This window comes from Liolophura sinensis, chromosome 1 (genome assembly GCF_032854445.1).
Source record: "Liolophura sinensis isolate JHLJ2023 chromosome 1, CUHK_Ljap_v2, whole genome shotgun sequence".
NCBI lineage: Eukaryota > Metazoa > Mollusca > Polyplacophora > Chitonida > Chitonidae > Liolophura > Liolophura sinensis.
In genome coordinates, this window is record NC_088295.1 from 19,406,621 (window position 1) to 19,427,513 (window position 20,893).

At 37.8% G+C, this 20,893-nt stretch overlaps 1 protein-coding gene across 1 annotated transcript in view; it reads left to right on the forward strand.

The window, feature by feature from the left end:
* The window catches only part of LOC135469081 (titin-like), a 106,252-nt gene that overhangs the window by 10,668 nt on the left and 74,691 nt on the right, over positions 1–20,893 (forward strand). Inside the window, 22 exon segments of the mRNA XM_064747644.1 lie at positions 1,966–2,067; positions 2,213–2,311; positions 4,972–5,070; positions 5,295–5,393; positions 5,723–5,911; positions 6,296–6,325; positions 7,488–7,586; positions 7,834–7,932; positions 8,279–8,377; positions 8,564–8,662; positions 8,949–9,047; positions 9,271–9,369; positions 9,717–9,914; positions 12,087–12,284; positions 13,872–14,069; positions 14,267–14,365; positions 14,606–14,704; positions 15,069–15,167; positions 15,327–15,425; positions 15,794–15,892; positions 16,167–16,341; positions 19,009–19,104. Coding sequence (XP_064603714.1) covers positions 1,966–2,067; positions 2,213–2,311; positions 4,972–5,070; positions 5,295–5,393; positions 5,723–5,911; positions 6,296–6,325; positions 7,488–7,586; positions 7,834–7,932; positions 8,279–8,377; positions 8,564–8,662; positions 8,949–9,047; positions 9,271–9,369; positions 9,717–9,914; positions 12,087–12,284; positions 13,872–14,069; positions 14,267–14,365; positions 14,606–14,704; positions 15,069–15,167; positions 15,327–15,425; positions 15,794–15,892; positions 16,167–16,341; positions 19,009–19,104 — 2,572 coding nt within the window.

A 20,893-nucleotide genomic window follows, 5' to 3' on the forward strand; every position in this document is an offset into this window, starting at 1 on the left:
CTGCCTGAAATAAGATAAGCACAGCATGACTTTGGCTCATCATCTCTTGGAGTTTCATTTTTTCGGACAGTTGCCAAGAGAGTTTTTGAAAAGTGGAAGACTATAGAGGCACCACAGTTAATAGTCCACTAGGACTGGAATTTTACAGTTATAAATATTCCTGAGATACAGATGTCCTGATATTTAGGTATATTATACACCTGGACAAATATTGAACTGGTTTAAACTAGCAAGATGCACATGAAAAAATGGATTCCGTGGGTAAGTGTGAATGTAATTACATCATTAAAATATCAGACTACACACATGTGGTGGTAAAGCCTGGCGTATTGGTGGTCTGAGGAATGCTGTGTGTTGAAAAGGAAAGGTCTGGAGAAACATACTTCTGGGGTTTTGTATAGGCTGCATTGATTTGCAAGACTTTCTCATTCTTCTTTTGGTTCATAGCTCGGTTCATGATTAGTGACTAGTGATGCTTGTACGTGTAACCATAATGTTGCTCTTGATGGATAGTATAAGTGTACATGTATGCATTTCTGCTGTAGCCTTTGTGGTGACCTTGTGAACAGTTGGTATATTATTTACATACATCATCATGTGTACATAGGTAAGAAGGGTCATGGTGGTTGTTTGAAGTGGTGATTCCAGATGATGGTTTGGTATCTGATTGAGATATGGCGTCTGATGAAGACACAGCTGAAGGGTGAGGGTTTGTGGGTAGAAGAAGGCTGCTGCTGTATGCTGTGGTATCATGATCTATAGTTAGACTAAGTGACCTGACCCAGCTGGCACTGCATTTCACAACTGTTTTGTACACCAGTCTCACCATTCACTCACAAACCCAGTCTTCTCATGGCCTCATCTGGTCCAACACAACATCACATCCCTGGTTTTCTCAGCAGTTGTAGCTCCACATGTTCACACATATCAACACTTTCACCTGGGTGCCTGTAACTTTCGATAAACCCTTGGATTGCCAGGTGAATGCAGCTTGATTTGTAAACCTTCTTATGATTGGCTCCTGTATTGCTCATTTTTTAAGAATAATTTGGATAATGGAATGCAAAAGGCATTCCCAAGCTGGTGAGTAGTTTAAAAAGAATAACTTGTATTGATATTGTAATATTACATTTTGCAAAGTCTTGTCTCACTGGTAAAGGACATATAGGAAACATCAGTGACATTGGTGGTTTGCTGGGTTGCAGGTACTCCACTGACAGCCAGATGTCAGTTCATTGCGCTTGTGATGTAGTTAATGAGTACACTCTGACTAATAATAAGAGACAAGATTAGGAGTAATTTCTAAGCCACATTCCAGTCTAATTTCTCTGTGATCATGCAGCAAATAGATGTACTTGTAACATGCCTAATGATATGCTTATTGCATGCATTCACACAGCATGTAGTCTCACATGTTTGTATTAACTTGTGTAAAATTACACATGACTCATGGCAGATATTCTGGTTATTCACCAGCTAATTGGGTATTTCTCATGACATTGTGTTCACATGGTCGTGTTGAGTCTGTGACACTCAGGTGCACACTGTAATAGGCCCAGGTTAACTCGGATAGAATTGGCTGGGTTAATGCCTTCCTCAGATAAATGTGTACATTTACTGTGTGTGCTGCAGTTAATGTCATCTAGGCTGATGTGATGAAATGGAAATTTGCTGTTTGCTATCCGTTTCCATTTCGCAATGTGCTTGGTAAGCTGTCAGCAAGTCTGTTGTGAGTCTTCTAGGAATTGTCATTAAACAGTAAAAAAAATTATGACATAAAGGAAGTTGTAAAAAATTTCTTTGCCGATGCTGGTGATCATTTGTTGACATACATGTACTAACAAAAAGTACTGCATACACTTGCTATGGTCTTGATGGTATACCCATGTGCACATGTAAGTCAAACTACATGTATTTATTCTTCTTTTATTGTTCACGTATTGTACATATGTTGTTTTCTTGCAGAGTGACGGAAATACAAGCTTCTTGCGAGCAGCAAGAGATGGGAACTTGTCTGAAGTGCTGGAGTACCTTAAGGGCAGCACCGACATCAACACCAGTAATGCTGTAAGTCCTCTCCTCGATGATGGTTGATTTTAATACTTAGATTCAACATTACAAAGCTTGTACTGTGTATACTAGGTATATTATTGATTGCATTTAGAACAACAATCTGTTTATGGATGTACATGTATTGGCTGTTATGTTGCAGAATGGCCTGAATGCCCTCCATCTGGCCTCAAAGGAAGGCCATGTGAACATTGTGACTGAGCTGCTCAGGAGAGGGGCCAACATTGAAGCCGCCACAAAGGTAAGTGACATGCCCATTCACAGATTCAGGGTGTCATAATGACAGTGTTGTCAGTATTTCACAGTTACACTGACATGGATAGTGTTGGGAGTGTTACATCCTGTTGAGTTAAAACATTTAAGAGAAAGCACACAGATTTGTTTTTGTGCACTGGGCTTTGACTCACATTAGGCTCAAAAATAGTATGTAATATTAATGTAACACTTTTATATAACTATCATTTTTTTTTTCACTACTGTCTTACTACAGACAAAAGGATTCACGTATTTGAATCCAGCTCCAGCTGGATCATTTAATATAAGGAGATTGGCTAAGGGCAATCACACCAACATTGTTACTGATATTCTGCTGGTCAATATCTAACTAGGTTTATGGTATGTATAAAGCTACATGTACATTAAGATGCATTATTCTCAAAGCCTGGTTTCCTCCCACCACAATGCTAGCTGCTGCATATTTGTGAAATATTCTTGATTGTGGCGTAAAACACCAAATAAATAAATAAATAAACATTATTCTTGAAGGTGTCACTATGAATCTTGACTAGTGAATCAGTGATAGTCAGACTCAAATTCTCAGAAGTAGCACTATCTGGAATTGGTCACCATCAAGGTGCCCTACTCATTTGTGGTCACTTTTCCCAAATGAGCCCAGAGCCTGTCTCAGTGATGGTCTTTTGGCTCTGGTGACTCATAAGTCAGGGAATTCTGTCAGCAGGGAATTACTCGGGAACATTTGGAAATCAAAAGGGTATTGATTGAAATTGTAGCTGTTGGGATAAGGGAAGGATTTTGGTCATTTAGTGCTGTATTTGTTCTGCTAGAAACTGCTCTGATCAACATCATATCGTCACTGACATTTCAATGAACCAGATTTTGTCAAACTATTTAAATAAACTAATTTAGATAAAGCTTAGTATAGATATTAAGTATATATGCCTATAAGCAATTTATAATCAGAATGCAACAATTTATATATGTATTATTATGTAACCCCATTTTTGTTTTCAGTTGTTTAATTTTCAAATTGGTGGGTTTATAATTGAATTAATCATGATGGGTGTATACTGAACAATGCGTTGTACCTAATTAAGGTTTTATCAATGCTGTCGTGGTTAAGAGGATGTCTTATTAAAGAATCCATTGTATTGATTTTGCTATTACTGATGGGGTCTCATAGCATTACCTGATTATACAACACACAGACTATCTTTACTGTACGTGTACATGTATAAAGAGTACATGAGGCAGACTAAGCTGTGTGTTTTAGGTGCATTGGTAAGTCCAAGCTAGACAGTTAATGTGATTGGTTGGTCACTTTGACTGAGCAGCCTAGCTGTTGGTTATCATGCCTCTCGCTTGTTCCTGTGTAACAATGCCTGAAATCTTAGAAGCCACATTCCTTCAATCAGTTTAGCATGAGTCACCACAATAGAGATAAGTTCTCCTGGCACCATTAAGCCTGGCGCCATTGACCAGTGACAGTGGCCGGCACAAGTCAGTCTGGTCTGGTTCCCATGGCAATCTCTTGACTGAGTCAGCTTGTGTAATGATTGGTTGGAGCTGCAGCAGGCAGATATATTTCAGGTTGTCTGTGGCTAGAGAGACCGTCATTGGAACTATGGTAGCTGGCTGATTTCTGTCTACCAAGATACAGCTATTGGAAGGCTATAATAACTGGGCTGTATTGATTACATGCTGATCTCAGCATCGCCTGGGCTACTTGTGACTGTCTCTTGAAGATGGAATTATCTTTTGTTGAAATAACACATGTGCTTGTGCCACATTAACATATGTTGCAAAATAATATGTTAAATGTTTGTGGTAGTCACACATTATAATGATGCATTTGTGCTGAAAATGACTTTTTTGTGTTTTAACTGCGATGGCTCCATAAGTGAGAAATATGAGAGAAAACTCAAATTCATCTTGTGCATACATGTACATATAACATGTGTGTTTAAATTCTATTGCACTAAGATGTGTAAGTGAATTACCAATTTTCAACCCATTTCAGCATGATCATGCACACATGCAGACTGTTTATGCAGAATCTAAAACCATACATGTAGCTTGCAATCCATATTGTTTGCTGCTTAAAACATGTTCTCAAGGCAGCATACCTGAAATATTGCTGACATAGCAATAAGCCATACTTATCCATGCAAGCCACATCATTGTAGGCTCTACGCTCTATGTTTGTCAGGCTGGCTTATTTTATGATGTCTTGGGGAAAACACTGTCATTCCCATCTCTTGGTCGCTCGGACCTTGGGGCTTTTCGTGTTACTGACAGAGGTCGTTCAAAGAACACTTTATGCATTCAAACATTGAACTGTAACATAGATGTGTAAAGTGGGGTCGAATCTCCTCATTTACATTCACAGCTTTGTTCTTCCTTTTGAGGTTAAGTTTGCCTAGTTTTATCATCAGGTTATATTTTACACTAGCGCTTATTAATTCACAGAGAGAGATGTATTTAACCATTGTTATGTACATCACCGATACCTTCCATATTACATGGGATATCATCAGTTCTTTATCTATCTGCATCATCATGCTGACTAGTGACTGATTTTTTCAGTACATTGATGCTAATTTATTTCCTCATACATATATGATACTTACCTGATTCCTATGACTTTGTCGTATTTGTTCACAGAAAGGGAACACAGCATTACACATTGCTTCCCTCGCAGGACAAGAGGAAGTGGTGAAAATCCTGGTCCAGAATGGAGCCAAGGTCAACGCCCAATCCCAAGTAAGTTATTCAACTAGCTAAAATTATTTCATGATCATTTTTTGCAAAATCATTAAGCACAGGATATATTTTAGATTGAATTCCTAAACCTTCAGCTGCGTAGAACAACAGCAAGAAAGCAAGCCTAGTGATCTGATACATCCCAGAGAAGTCTTTTATTTAATATTATCATCAGCGTTATCAAGTATCATCATTTTAAATGAGCTTGTGTTACCTGTTATTAGAATGGATTCACCCCCCTGTACATGGCAGCCCAGGAGAACCATGCAGAGGTGGTTAAATACCTGCTGGCCAATAGCGCTAGTCCCAGCCTGGCCACAGAGGTACGTTTCTCTACATACTTCTCATGTATCAGTTACTGTAAAGAACAGTCATTTAAATGCTAGTGGAAATGTTAGGGAATTATTGAAGGTTAAATCCCAGAATGCTGTATTGGTAAAGTGGTAAATATCAGCGCTTACTTTTTCAACATTATTCTACAATGTCTGTGTATTTTGAATTAATTGACAAGCTTTGAAACTTACTGCGATATGTTTATGGAGTGATGAAACGATAACTGTGCTTCAGAAAATTTTGTTGTATAAAAAGCATGATTTTTAAGTCTAGAACTGTTCTTGCGTGCACATCCATTTATAGTGATGTTCCATTACAGGATGGTTTCACCCCACTGGCTGTGGCCCTCCAACAGGGCCATGAGAAAGTTGTGGCTGTCTTACTGGAACATGACACAAAGGGCAAAGTTCGTCTCCCTGCTCTGCACATTGCAGCCAAGAAGGATGACACCAAATCTGCAGCCCTCCTGATACAGAATGAACAGAACTCTGTGGATGTGACCACAAAGGTAAAGTGTATGAGATCACAAAACTCTGGTCTTCGCTCGACTCTCTGGCACACCTGTCACTAACCGCATCTGGTATATTTTTTCTCACAGGAAATCAAATACTCTCTCCAATCACCATGACTCAGTATCCATGTGGTCCCTGCATAACAAAGTCCATTGTTTATAAAGATCAATGCTTTTGCACAAATCAGAATTTATTTAAGGTTACTTTGTTTCTTAAAATAATGAACACTTCATGTAGATTATTGTTTTTCCCATTGTCCACAGCTGTTAATCTAACACTCTAAACCCACTCGTTTATCTAGAGCTGTGTAGCTAGAAATCACTGTACTAACTTCAACTGCATGTAAGTTCGTCCCTTTCTGCCTCATCATGCTATCACAGGGAGGTGGGCTGGTCAATGACACTACCAAGGTTTGTACACTGTTTGAAACCATGAACCATTCTAAACCCTTGTTGTTGTTGTTCAGTGTTGGTTTTCAGTCATTGTATGAATCTAATCCTCTGTTCTCTGTGTTATTTCTCTTTCAGTTTTGTGATTGTCATGTTCTTTGCAGTGTTCCTGTAATTGTTTGGTTCAGACTTTCTGTATTTACAGATTGTGTTTATGTATTTATTGAGTATTCTTTAGTGAACCCATATTTGATATTTTTGAAAGTGTGACGTGATATTTCTAGGCCATGTGTGTTTATAATTATATGATAAGTTTTCTGTTTTGTGTATGTGATATATTATTGTTTTTTTTTCTGTTTTTTTTTTTCCTTTTTTTTGAATCCATCTGTTAACAAGACCACAACATTATTGTAGTGGTTTTGTTGAAGTAAAATAAACTTCCATAGTAATGGTTTTAATGTGTGTATATAGCAAAACATGGAGGGCTAGTGAAAAAGCAAAAGAAGCTGTTTTGATGATAAATAGAAAAGCCATATATCATTTTTGTTTAAACATTTCAGTGTTCAGCGTTAACACGTTTTTAAGCTGTACATTAATTCTGCTGCTAAGCGTCATAATGTATTGTTGTGAATTAAAGTGTACATTAACAGTCAAATAGTCTTCACAGCTGTTGGCTGTTAGTTTTTAAGTATAAATTAGTTGTGTTCGAAGGATTGGATTCTTAGATGTGGTTTGGAAAACAAATGTGTTGTTTGGTCATGGGAAGGGAAATTTGTACATAAAGTTGAGTTATGAAGTATATTATTTTATACAGCAATATATAATTGTGTATTTGGGAAATGAATGGCATTTGGTTAAATATAGTATACCTGTGAGCTTACACATATACTCTTATGGTTCATTGAAATAGATAAGATTTTATTCAACTAATATTTATTTTAAACATGTTAATGTTAATTATTTTGTGTTAATACTTTCAAGCTTATACTTCTAAATCATGGGTTTCCCCCAAGCTCTGCCCAGTTATCCCACCATAATGCAGGCTGCAGTGGCTTAAATACGGCATTTAACTCCAATCAAATATTAAAATAAGCAAATAATTTTTAATTTCAATAATTGTAAGTTCCATGAATGAGAAGCTTAGGATGTAAGAATGACCGACTTACTGACTGTGTTTGAACAGAGTGGATTCACCCCTCTTCACATTTCCTCGCACTATGGCAATTACAAAGTGGCCTCACTACTCATTGAGAAGGGAGCAGATGTCAACTACAAAGCCAAGGTAAAGTTCTCAGAGATTCTGTTGCCTCTGTGTTTAGGTCAATTTGAACTGTTTGTTGTTTTGCATATAAAATGGATGCTGATTAGTGATAGATGTTAAGTAATCATCTTGCTGTAAATTAATTTTTTTGAGAGCGACTGACTGGTGTATCATTATATTGCAGAATTATGAATTTGGTTTCCTTTCCTAGTGTCCTTTTACCTTTATTATGGTGGTTGTACTCATGGCGTCGCATCTTTTGTTACAGAACAATATCACTCCTCTGCATGTGGCTGCGAGATGGGGAAAGTCTGACATGGTAGTGCTACTTATAAAGCATGGTGGCAACTACGAAGAAAAGACCAGGGTGAGCATCACTGTGCATCCCTGTTCTCTTAACACAGTCCCTAGTGTGAATAAGTCATGCTATTTGCCCATTTGTTAATAGAAAAGTTCTGGCCTGTGGGATTTCAGATACATGTACATTTGATGATTAGACTATCTCCTCATTCCCTACAGGTTTGTAATATACATGTCCTATTGTTAAATTTGACTTGTATAGGTTATTTATGACCAGAATTATTCAGTATGTACTGAAAGTGCATTTCAAATGGTATAGATTGTGGGAGATGGTTTTTGAAAAGGGTAGGTTTTACTGTTCTATCATGTTTTGGTAGTTCTGAATGTACAATTGCGTATTTATGTCCCTGTAGGATGGCCTCACCCCCTTGCACTGTGCCTCGCGGAGTGGCTTTGAAAGTGTTGTGGACACTTTGCTTGAGACCGGGGCCTCCTACTCTGCCAAGACCAAGGTCTGTATACCACTACAGTAAATCGTCTATTACAATGTACAATGTTTACCATTAAGTAGTCATTCAGTCCATGAAAGTTGTGCATCGTTTTGTAGAGGAGAATTTTACATTTTGTATACAACTGAATATATTTTCTGGTTGAACTTTACCTGGTAATTTTTATCTGCTGTTTTGTTCACATTGCAGAATGGACTGACCCCTCTGCACATGGCTGCCCAAGGTGACCACGTAGACTGTGCCAGACTTTTGCTATACCATCATGCACCAGTTGATGAAGTGACAGTGGTATGCTTTGCTTTTCTAATACATTTAGGAAATTGTGTTGCAGACTAAATTTGATGCGTGAAACAAGAAGATTTAAATCCCATTATTAGTAGCATAAATATTTTGATTTGTTTAAATGTAAACTATGTAAAATAGTGATTATGAAAAAATATATTATTTGAAATGGTCATAACTAAATCAGTCAATGCTGTTGGCTTCCTCATCATATTTTGACCCACCTGTCCAAAATGTCCACCTGACAATACACTATTCTGAAATCAGTTACATGCGTGTATTGTACTTGTAGGACTACCTGACCCCTCTCCATGTGGCTGCCCACTGTGGCAATGTGAAGACAGCCAAGCTATTACTGGATCGCAAGTGTGATGCCAATGCCAGGGCTCTGGTGAGTGTTAGCATTAACCAAGGCACAAACTCCACAGGACACTAACCTAAGGGTTATAAGTGTACTCACATCCCTAGACCATTTTCACAATTGTTATTCATTTATAATTTTATTCATAGGCTAATATTTTATTACTGAATGAATGAAATTAATTGAGCATCTTTCTTTTACATATTTGTATGTGTAAATGATGTGTGTTTCTTTGTTTGATCCTGTTCTATAGAACGGCTTCACTCCGCTTCACATTGCCTGTAAGAAGAACCGCATCAAGGTCGTAGAGCTATTGCTGAAGCATGGAGCCTCCATTGAAGCCACTACTGAGGTAAGATCATGAAGTGCTTCAATTACATACAATATTATAAACACTTTGATCTTCTAATTTCTAAGAATCTTTCAGACATTTCTCTTTCAGAATAAAGACTAAGTGCTCAGATTGAAATATCATGTATCTTTAACTGTATTTTTTTTTTTTTTTATAAGATTTTTTTTTATAGGAAATGAATTGAAATAATTTGAAACATGTGTCAGTTGAAAACAAAAAATAATTAGTTAATTAGTGCATTCTGGCGAGGATAAAAAATTGATCACTTCCATTTATTTGACACCTTATTTCATTCCACACATCTACATTTCTATGAGACTGATGTGGTGGTTGTTGTTTCGTTGCAGTCTGGCCTGACCCCACTGCACGTGGCCTCCTTTATGGGACACATGAACATCGTCATTTACCTGATACAACACAATGCCAATCCAGACTTCCAGACAGTCCGTGGGGAAACAGCGCTCCACCTGGCAGCTCGGGCCAACCAATCAGATATCATTCGTATCCTGCTGCGGAACAATGCCACTGTGGACGCAAGAGCAAGGGTAGGATTACAACATTTGCTTCTGATTGACTGATTAGCTTCACGAAAAGACAGCCTTGATAAGAGTGAAATGATTTATAGACAGTTCAGGTATTATTTTCACATGCACTAATTCCTTCCGCTTTCTTCTGATGTAAATATCGAATGTCTAACCATTAAAAATGATAGATTATGATAATCATTTAATTGATTACAAAAAAGTTTGCAGCATAATGAAATTGTTAGGGAATAAAATGTTTTTTTGCTCTTGAGAAGCTTAGAAAATAGCTGTACACTGTTGAGCTATCATTTATTAACTGCATGGGACAGTTTCCAAGACACTTAACTGTTACTTGAGTCTGTGGAAATGTCAGAAATCACGTGAGGGTTTGGCCGTGTTTGCTCAGCTCTTCTGAGCTGTGGCAGCCAAGACTCTCAGTTCCTGCTGACATTCAAACCTGTCTGAGCTGGTCTGATAAATACCCTGAGGTTTCTTAGCTTAGAAGCAAGCCAAATGGGACGTCTCGAACCTCACAAGAAAATAATGATCAAGATTGTGAAGTATTTCCCTCATTTTAATTGTAAATGTGACTGCCATAAAAGGAGGAAAATTATTTTCGCGGAAAGCTCACCAGTGCGACTTATTCTATAGGACTGTTATTATATGCTGCCTCTACTTAGAGGAAATATATCAAAGGAAATGTCAATTGCTTGGAGTGTAAAATGTTGAAGGTTATGTTTAAAGAACATTTGAACGCATAGATGAACATCTTGATTTGAAAATTTAAAGCTATCCCCATCCCTGTGAATTCTTTCCTTTTTGTCTTCAAGTGTAGTATCATTTGGTGATGGTCATGGTTACAGTGCAGGGGACATGAATTTGACAGGCAGTATACTGCTAATTAGAAGAGTACAGTGTGGATGACTTCTTGATCTCAAGTCCAGATCTCCTGTATGTGTCACCAAAGTCTGCTATCTGTAATTAAGATTGGCTGATATATGCTATGTGACGTAATTGATAATCATCTTCCTCCTTGAATCAGTCCTTCATCTCTGCGGTTAAGTCTGTGTTTAAATACTGATTGAAAATCGGCCAATTCCTATGTGGTAAGAGCTGTATCCATAGTAATTGATCAGCCAATCATGCATCCTCAGTGATCTCCCGCCAACATTAATACGTATTGTACTGCTGGTCAACCTTAATGCTAACAATCTGCCAGTAGCCTTGGACTATCTGTAGACTTTCGACAAGTTATCTGTGCTCTGTCTGAGAGTATTGATCAGTGCCTATATCATGATAGCCTTGCGTAGGGCAGCCTGCCCTACACCTCCACGCACAGCCCTCTTATAAATGGTAATCACCTGATTCCGGCCCGGTCCCAGGAGAACTGCCTCAGCTCACTGTATAGCCCAAGGCCCCAGGCTAGCAACTCACTATTGATCCCACACCTATACAGCCTGTCCTCAACTTGTCCTTATATGGACATGCTACTTAACCATATATGGCTGGCCATCAATAGATGTGCCTGCTTCACTGATTATTATCTTCCCAAGTGGAATAGGCTGATGCAATAGATGGCAGACTTTTACCTTGCCAAACAATGAGACTTACTCTCAGGCCTGGTTTATTCGTTTTTTACTGCTGATCAAAGGAAATACTGACCTAATGCAAAAAATGAGTCATGAAAGGCATAGATTGCATAGAATTATTGATTTTCTTCTTGTAATGATCATTTATCCCATTAAATTATACAACGTTTGTTAAAGCCTTATGCCTATCTTTTTGCATTCTAAATATTAGAATACATGTATTAAGATATGTTCTACATATTTTAAATTACATGTATAGGCCTTTCAGAGTCTAGAAATCTGAATAATTGTGTTTCTAAGTTGAGGATGAAATAGTTTCAATGCATGAAAAAACAAAAAAAAGTTGGTTGCGTTACTGATAGCTCCTTTGATGCTTGAAACTTGGTGCCTATGTACCTACCATTTAGACATGATTTTGCCTTTTTGGTTTTATTTGCTATTCTGTGGGATGTGGAAGATTTTGAATTGCTGCTTGCTATTGTATACAGATCAGACGTTTTCAAAACGGCACACATTTTATCATATCTGAGTTTGGAAGGCAAATTTTAGTGTAATAGGGTCCACTATTGGAGACATTGCCTGTGACTGTTGACTGTTGTTTCAGGAACAACAAACCCCTCTTCACATTGCTGCCCGTCTGGGAAATGTGGACAACGTGGACCTTCTCCTGAACCATGGGGCATCTCCAGATGCTGCCACCAAGGACATGTACACACCTCTGCACATTGCTGCCAAGGAGGGTCATGAGGAGGTGGCATCTGTGCTGCTGGACAAGGGAGCCTCACTCAACACAGCCACTAAGGTAGAAACAGAGGCACAACAACAGAACAACACTCTTAGCCACACCTCTTCACAGAAGTTTTCAGAATGGCAAAATATGACCTTTCTATAAAGTTTTCAGAAATATCATTAGTGCCTTTGCACTAACTTCACTTGAAGATGTTACAGCAGAAATCCTGCTCTTTAAGACATTAAGACAAATACTTTTTTTAAAAATTAGCAACACCTGAGCACGGGGATAGCAAATTATGTGATAACGTTGTGAAATAATGTGAACAGCCCAATAAGCTAAGTACATTTTTGTTATTGCATATTACAAACAGCTATGTGGAATTTTTAAATTACATTTTACAGGTTCAAAAAGCAGTTGTGTTTGTTTTAGAGTTGATAAGCCCTTTGTTTTCTAAGAGCTAATTACAAATATGGATCATGTTAAAGTACATTTATGTCTGACGTTAGATAAGGGTTTGTAGTAAAGGTTGGCCTTCATTAGCATCGGCATCATCAAAAAACACTATAAATCAATATTGGGCAGGTGCACTGATGCACCCTGGGCTTTAACTGGTTTTCTCAACTCAATAAACTGATAAAAATTTTGCCATGAAATAAAGTAATAATTGAAATTTTTTGAGTATGGCAATATTCAAAATCATCATGTAAAACTTCCATTTAAAAGAGAAGAAAACTTAAAAACATGACACCATAGGCTGAAAAGAGCACCTTTTTTTTCCATCTGGTGGTGCCTGGTGCATAATTTTGTAATTTTTCCTTGCCATACACGTAAAGCCTGAAAACTGCAAAGCTGGCATTAATCCCTGAGTCCATCGCATCCTCCATCTTTAACACCCTGTAATTTATGCTGGGGGTATGTTGCCTCTCAGCCAGTGAGCGTCGTTAAAACTGCAGACTTGTTTGTGTAAACTTGGAACCTACATCCAACATTTCGTTTTCCCAATCGTCAAGCGGAAAACGAACTGTAATGTTCGCTACCTTCCGGGAAGAAGAGTTTTACCGGAAATGTACAAACTGCACTTTGGCGGTTTCCAACGGCAATTCTCCTAACACAGAAGACTTCAGGACTTGTTTTTAGGCAAAATGGAGTTGCCCACAGCGAACTTTTGAGCTGACTTTATTTATAATTTATCAAGGAACATATTAGAATTTTTTATGGCATGCACCTGCAAGGAAATGCATACTGTTTTCAATGGTATTAGATTGATATTTAAATTTTCTTCTCCTTTAAACAACAAACGTAAACCCTGAATGATCCAACATCGTTACTAAAGCATTCTTTATACTCCAAGATGATGTTCCCCATATGTAGATATTAATGTACATCTAAGCTATTATCATTTAATAATATATATTTTTTACAACAAAAGTAATATAGGTTATGACCTAGTAGGCTTTACATAAGATGATAAACTCTTGATGAAAGTTGATGAAAAATAGCTCATCATTTCTTGGTACAGTTTGTTGGTAATGTTAAAGAAGAATGTTTTCAATGAAAACTTGATTTATTGCTGATTAAAAGGTTGCTTGCAGAAGTATGAATGCAAATTTTCTAAAACTGTTTACTGACAGTATTGTTTTACTTTCTCACCAACAGAAAGGGTTCACCCCTCTGCACATTGCTGCCAAGTATGGTAACATCAAAGTGGCCCGACTCCTGCTACAGAAAGAGGCTAACCCTGACGTACAGGGGAAGAATGGACTGACCCCGCTACATGTAGCCACTCACTACAACCATGTCAATGTGGCTGTGTTGTTGTTGGAGAATGGGGCCTCCCCACACTCTACAGCCAAGGTTAGTTAAGGCTTGTCACTGATGTTACATCGACAAGTGCAAATCAGGAAGTTTCCCAGCATTAACCTCAACAACACCATTAGAAATGTTTGTTAGAAAGAATTGATTTTGAATCTTTAGTGTTTGCAGTCTTGGGAAATACATGTAGATGCATGTAAAAGGTAGATGAGTGAAATTGTGTTTCATCTGTTCATTAGAATGGCTACACCCCATTACACATTGCTGCCAAGAAGAATGAGATGGACATTGCCACCACCCTGCTGGAGTATGGGGCCAAACCAGATGCTGAGTCAAAGGTATGTCCGTTGTCTGTGAACTCCAGCTGTCTGTAATGATAGCAAACATGTACCTCTGGGAAATCGTTTAGATATCCTATTCTACTTCAAGCAGGCTCTGGCCAGTTTCCCCTCATCATAATGCTGGCCTCCATCATATAAGAAATATTCTTTGTACGGCGTAAACATCCAAATAAATAATTAATTAAATTAAGCAAACTTCCATTTTTCTGCATGTTTTTTACTGGTTTTGTTTTACAGAATGGCTTCACCCCATTGCACCTGGCCTCTCAGGAGGGACACACTGATATGGTGTCCCTCCTCCTGGAACACAAGGCCGATGTCAATGCCAAGGCTCAGGTAAACCTATACTTATACATGTACCTTATACTCCCCGGATTCATTCTTCAAAGCAGAGCAAATTTGCTGAAGCATAACGGTCTTGGTAACATGTACTGAAGTAATACGTCGGCCTTACCAGATTTAGACTTATGCTTCATTAAATTCTATCCAGAGTTCATGATTGTTTAGGGCTGTACGTAGCAAGTTTGTTTCCATATTGACAACCTTATTATATGTCCAAGCCATTCTTGAAAAGAACTTGTATTGCTGGTACCAGTATGTTCTTCGGTAAATGACATATCAATGAAATATTTGAGTGGTTCCCCCAAGACAAACTTAATAAAGGAAATCGTTAACATGTTTTCTTATTTCCTATTGCCAGAATGGACTCACCCCTCTCCACTTGGCTGCCCAGGAAGATCGTGTGAATGTCGCAGAATGTCTGGTCAAATATGGCAGTTCCATTGACCCCCAAACAAAGGTCAGCATCCAGTACTTGTCCTTTTTGCTATATTTTTTATGATTGTCTAATGTTCAGTGTTCAAAGTTTTGCTAAATATTTACAACTATTACTGTATGTCTGGAAGAAATGATATTTTCAACATGTCATGTGAAATCTGTGCCCTTGTTGCCCATGTAGGCTGGCTACACCCCACTGCACACAGCTTGTCATTTCGGTCAGACAAACATGGTGAGGTATCTTCTGGACCACGGTGCTTCTGTCAGCTCCACAACAAGGGTGAGTGGTTACAAATGACTCAGTTTGGCTGTGCAAAGTTATCACGTTCTGCCAAAGTAATCCTTTGAGTAGCTCTAAGATATGAATTTGTCCTTTAATATATTTGTAAGAAATCTATGTATTTGTCTTTGATCCAAAAAGTGATTCACTTTACTATTCTCAAGATTTGTTCTTGAATGGGCTAACTTCCTAATTAGGCCATTTCATGGCTTAGTCTTTTTATCACACGCTCTGCGATTCTTCACTTGCATGGATTTCCACATGTTTCCATCTGATTCCTTGTGGGTTTAGTCCTTGTAGTACAACATTCCATAGGTCCATCACTTTTGTTTTCATGACCATGACATAGTGCTTCCTAACTATTTCAGCTTGGCTACACTCCACTTCACCAGGCTGCTCAACAGGGCCATGTAATGGTTGTCTCCGAACTCCTCAAACACAAGGCCTCACCCAATGCTGTCACCAATGTAAGTTCTGTTATAATCAATCTAATTTACTGACTATCATGTATAATAAGGAATAAATATGCACTAAACATTCAAAATTGTAGTTAGTTTCAGAAGGCTTTAAAGCATTGATTTTCTTTTAAATTTCCAGACAAGCATATTTTTGTTTTGATAAAACATTTAATTAATAAGTAATTAATAATAAGATTTTAATGGTAAAGCTCGCATGGCATTTGTTCTTGCATTTATCCAGTAAGAAAAGTTAATTTTATTGTTTTGTTTTCTCTTACATCAGACTGGTCAAACCCCACTATCGATTGCCCAGAAGCTTGGTTACATTTCTGTTGTGGAAGTTCTCAAGAATGTGACTGAAGTGACTGATACAGTACCTACGTCAGAAGACAAGTACAAAGTTGTCTCCCCTGAAACCATGCAAGAAACTCTTCTGTCAGATTCAGAGGATGAAGGAGGTAAAGTTTCATGTGCTGTGCTTACAACATTTTTTCCTGTTCTTGTGAAAATATAGAATGTTCTGAATTATGGATATTATGCTTGACAGAAGTATGGATACATCTTAAGACAGCCAATGCATTGTTTTGCATAAAGTATACATCTAACTTGTACTTCTTTGATGGGACTTTTTTTGATTCCCTCGTGTTAAACCCTTCTCTTCAAATCAAAAAGTCTCTTGTTGGAATTGCCACCAGTTTTGTGGACTTCTGATTTATTATGAAGAACAGAGGATAACTGTTAGTTTGATGTAATTGCAGAGAGGAGTAGGTGGTCTACTCTCTCCAGACTGTCCACAGGTGATCCTCTTTGTTCATAGCTCGTAGTAGAACATGCTCTGCGGTGTAAACTTGTTAAAGGAAATTGCTCTAAAAAGAAAAATTCAGTCCAAGAGTTGCTTGATAATGATGTTGGAGCAGGGGTATAGCTGTATTGCATGGCTATGGGATATATGTGCCATATAGAGCCTTTTAACTCATGAAAGCTGATTGATATCCATGCCTGTGACTGTCTATACATGTGTATATGTGAGAAAGAGTTGTCGTTGGTCTTTACCTACATGTACATCAAGGAATTAGGCATTCAGGATAACCAAGAAAATAAAATTTTTAGTAGCTTTAGTATTTGTGGGTAAAGTTCCAGGAAATCTTTACTTTTAGATCCTCAAGCTGTGGCGCATTCATGTAAGAATATTGATTGTGATTCAGTGGATGGATATTTGGAAGGTAGACGTTGACTAACACAATCTTGTGATGACTAATTACTGGTGTCTTCACAAATACGCAGTATTGATTCCAATGTACAAAGCCCTTCAGTCATGATAACATAAATTTTGTTTACATTTCACCGAAGTGCCACAGAAGTATTTTTTCAGTGTCTTTTTCTTTGTTTGGTGGATAATGATCAAGCACTGGACATTTTATTACAAATCTATATCTTCGCCCTTGCACCCACTCACCTAAAGTGAACATAAAGTCAACCACTTAGTATGAATTAATTATTAAAGTAGTGTTCCAGAAATGTTGTGAAAATATTTTTAAAAATTCTATACTGCTTATCAACAAAATAAATAGCAAACAGTCGTCAGTACCTAGCCACTCATTTGGCGGCATCACTGGCATGAACACAATCTGTTCATGTAATATATGTCCAAGGAAGCACAAACAAGAAATACACACGTTCGCAAAATTTTGCCATGTTATCTAGAGTGACTTCACAAAACTTAGGAGCCCTTCCGTACCATAGGTATATAACAGTGTGACAATGAGAAAATACAAACAAAAACGCCTTGTACCCAACCAGAGATAATCAGCTCTGTTCCATGTTCAAAGGGACGATGTTTCTTTTGGTTTCGCGCTCGGTCAGGGCAATGTCTGTGGACACAAGCGTCGTGTTTAGCAGCCCTACTCGTCCTGCATGGGTGTAAGCATCAGGCCCAGCTGGCTGTGCTGACATCAGGGAATTTACCGAACAAAGCAGGACCTTCTGATTTTCATGCAGGACTCTTTCATGCAGATTTTGACAAGATATTTTTTAATAAGTCTGACTTGCTAAGAAAAAATAATGCAAAGTCACAATATTTTTCTCCAGGCAATGACTCTGCAGAGGCGGTTTTCTTGCCAGCTCACCCTGACAAGTTAATGCTATATCCTGCCCAACATGTACGCATTGTGACACGGAAAGACGGTTCTCAGTTCCCCTGCTCATAAATGTGTGGTCCAAAATGTGCCGCAAAATCCAATTTATCACATCAGTATTTGTCAATCTACTAAAAGAACCAACACTGACAATGGAGAGCTAATAAGTATTTTGAAGTAACAATCAATTATCACGTGACGCTTTCAGCAGCAGTGATTGGCCAATTTCATGAGGGCTTCTATAATGTGGCCACTCTGAGTGAATCGTCCATCATTGACATATCCCCAATACTGAACTTTTTCTTCTCACCTTTCAAAACTTCATAGGATTTTTTGCATATTTTTCTGTGACAACTGTGTCCTATATCCTTTTTTCTATGTATATATAGTGGCAGACTTTGTGTTCACTTTAACACTACAATATGAATAACTTGTTGTCAGGGTAAAGAAAAGTTGTTAAATATAATAAGCACTTCTTGTATTACTAAAGCACATGTTACACTTTAACAAAAACAAGAATGGATTGTGTGGTAAATCAGTATAATTTAATGATACACTCCATTATATTGTTATGTGAATATGTGATTAAATTCTTGTACATGTATGTACTCTTGCTAGACATTGGATTATGTTTGAATTGATGGGTTCAAGCAAGAAACCACCAGGATGAGGCAGCTTTTTGGGTTGCGATATGTAAGGAGTTGTACACAGCAGTCATTTTACAGAAACCTAAAGTTACATTGTCTAGTTTGATTGCTAACTTGACAGGCACGTGCAGTAAAGAGAAAAAAAAGTTGATTACATGGACCACTTGGGAGTTTAGAGATGAGGTGTATTGCTGTCTCAAATGAGTATAACTAATTTACTGGCTGCATTGGTACATGTAAGCGAGCAGTTTAGCTGTCTTCCATGATAAACAGCCTTCTACAGCCTCAACAACATGGAAAGCGTGGTTTGCCGGAGTTAACCATGTGGCTGTCTTATTCTCAGGTGATGATTTCATGCCGCAGTCACCATTATTTGGCAAACCACTATCGGAACAACATGTTTACTTGCCCTACTATGAGGGACAGAAGCTACAGACGCGTAAGTCTGGCTGCAAGGCTGGATCATGTTTGGCATTGTGTACTCTATCCCACATCAGCATGCACACTGTATTATGGTGGATGTCACAGTAGTAGAAAACAGCTTTGTGTTCAGTTTCAACTCCTTGTTTTGTAACATTTTGATGAGTAAGAATTGTATCCACTGTAGTTGTATGTATGGTGTTTAGTTTTCTGGCAGAGAGTATTTTGCACAGTTTGTGGTGTTTGAGTGTCGGTGTGTTGTGTTTTTTTCTTTGTGTATGTGTGTTTTTTAATTTTTTGGGTTAAATCTCTGCACGATGTGACGTGAATCTTTTGTTGTCCAAGAAATCTTTTAAGTTTTATGAACTCTTTTTTCTCTCGTCATTGGTCATGTACAACAGTTTAAAAATAGGCCAATAGCTGACAGGGAATATGAATTCAGTGCAAACTTTCATGGCATGATATCACTTATCACCCATCATTCAATGGCTGTCATTTATATACATGAATATTGTTTTCATTTTTTAGTTATTGAATCGCACCCATTACCAAAAAAAAACTAAGCTAGAAAAAAACATTTTCATGCTGAGAAAACAGAAATTCAATTTGCAATGGGGTTAGTCAAGCAGCATGATGGAAACAGACTTGGCTGCTTTATTTAGCTTGATAGTTAATGTAGATGAAAGCAAGTTGCTTTTAGCTATGTTTACTGTAGACTGTGAAACATTGCTTTCTCCAAGAAAACAGGCCAGCATGTTGCTTTGTAAGATATATTATTCATTACTTGGCTATTTCACAGTACGCTTATGCACACTGGTTTTGTAATTGTGAGACATTTTGGCTCTTTCAACTCACAACACAGTCATTTTCTGGACAATCGTGTTTTTAGCACACCAAACAATCAACTCAAAGAATGTACACATTTTTGCACTCCCTGGATGGTAGATGTAGTGTTGTATGGCCATGCTTGTATTGATGGTCAAGGTTTGACAAGCAGTGGACTCTGATCACTTCCATCAAAGGGGGATACATGCAGGTACAGTAAACATCAAAATTTGAGGGGAAAATGGGAGATGTACTGTGTAGAAAACTGTTACTATTGCAATATTGATTTTTGGAGTTACATAAGCTTTTCAGATTGGAAGGAGTTGGAAAAATGTCTTTGAAGTAATGGTCGTTTAGTTCACAAGTAGAATTCACCTGATGTTAAAAGTAGGCTGACAATTTAGAAAAATTTCAAAAATGAATGTTGTTATGGTGATATTAAAAGTAGGCTGACAATTTAAAAACATTTCTAAAATAAATGTTGTTAGTATGTATTGGTGTATGTAATTGTAACGGGAGCAAAGAGTAAGGCGTTATTAAGCCAAGTGTGGCATTGATTTTCCTGACAAACACAATCTGTTCATGTAATATATACCCAAGGAACCACAAGAAGAAGTTCACACATTGGCAAAAACAAGAAACTTGACTGACAAGCAGTTAACCTGCTATCAGGCTGTGGTGTGACAGCTATTTCCTAGGTCCTGTCAGGCAAATGTCTGGTCAAACCTTGGGTATTGGATGATTGGTGTTGGCATGGTAACAGCACGAAAGGTTTGGGATTTGATTTTCAGTCGTTTAGATCAGCCAGACTACCATGAAGCTGTGGAAGAAGATGGCATTCTTACAAGACATCTGTTGCTAGCTTATTTTTGTTTTGTCTTCACCTTCCTCATCAGGTGTAGATATGTTACTTATAAGTATTTTTGATTACTTGTTTGCCTTGCTCTGTCCATGTCATAATCATCTGTTATTCGTAATCAGAA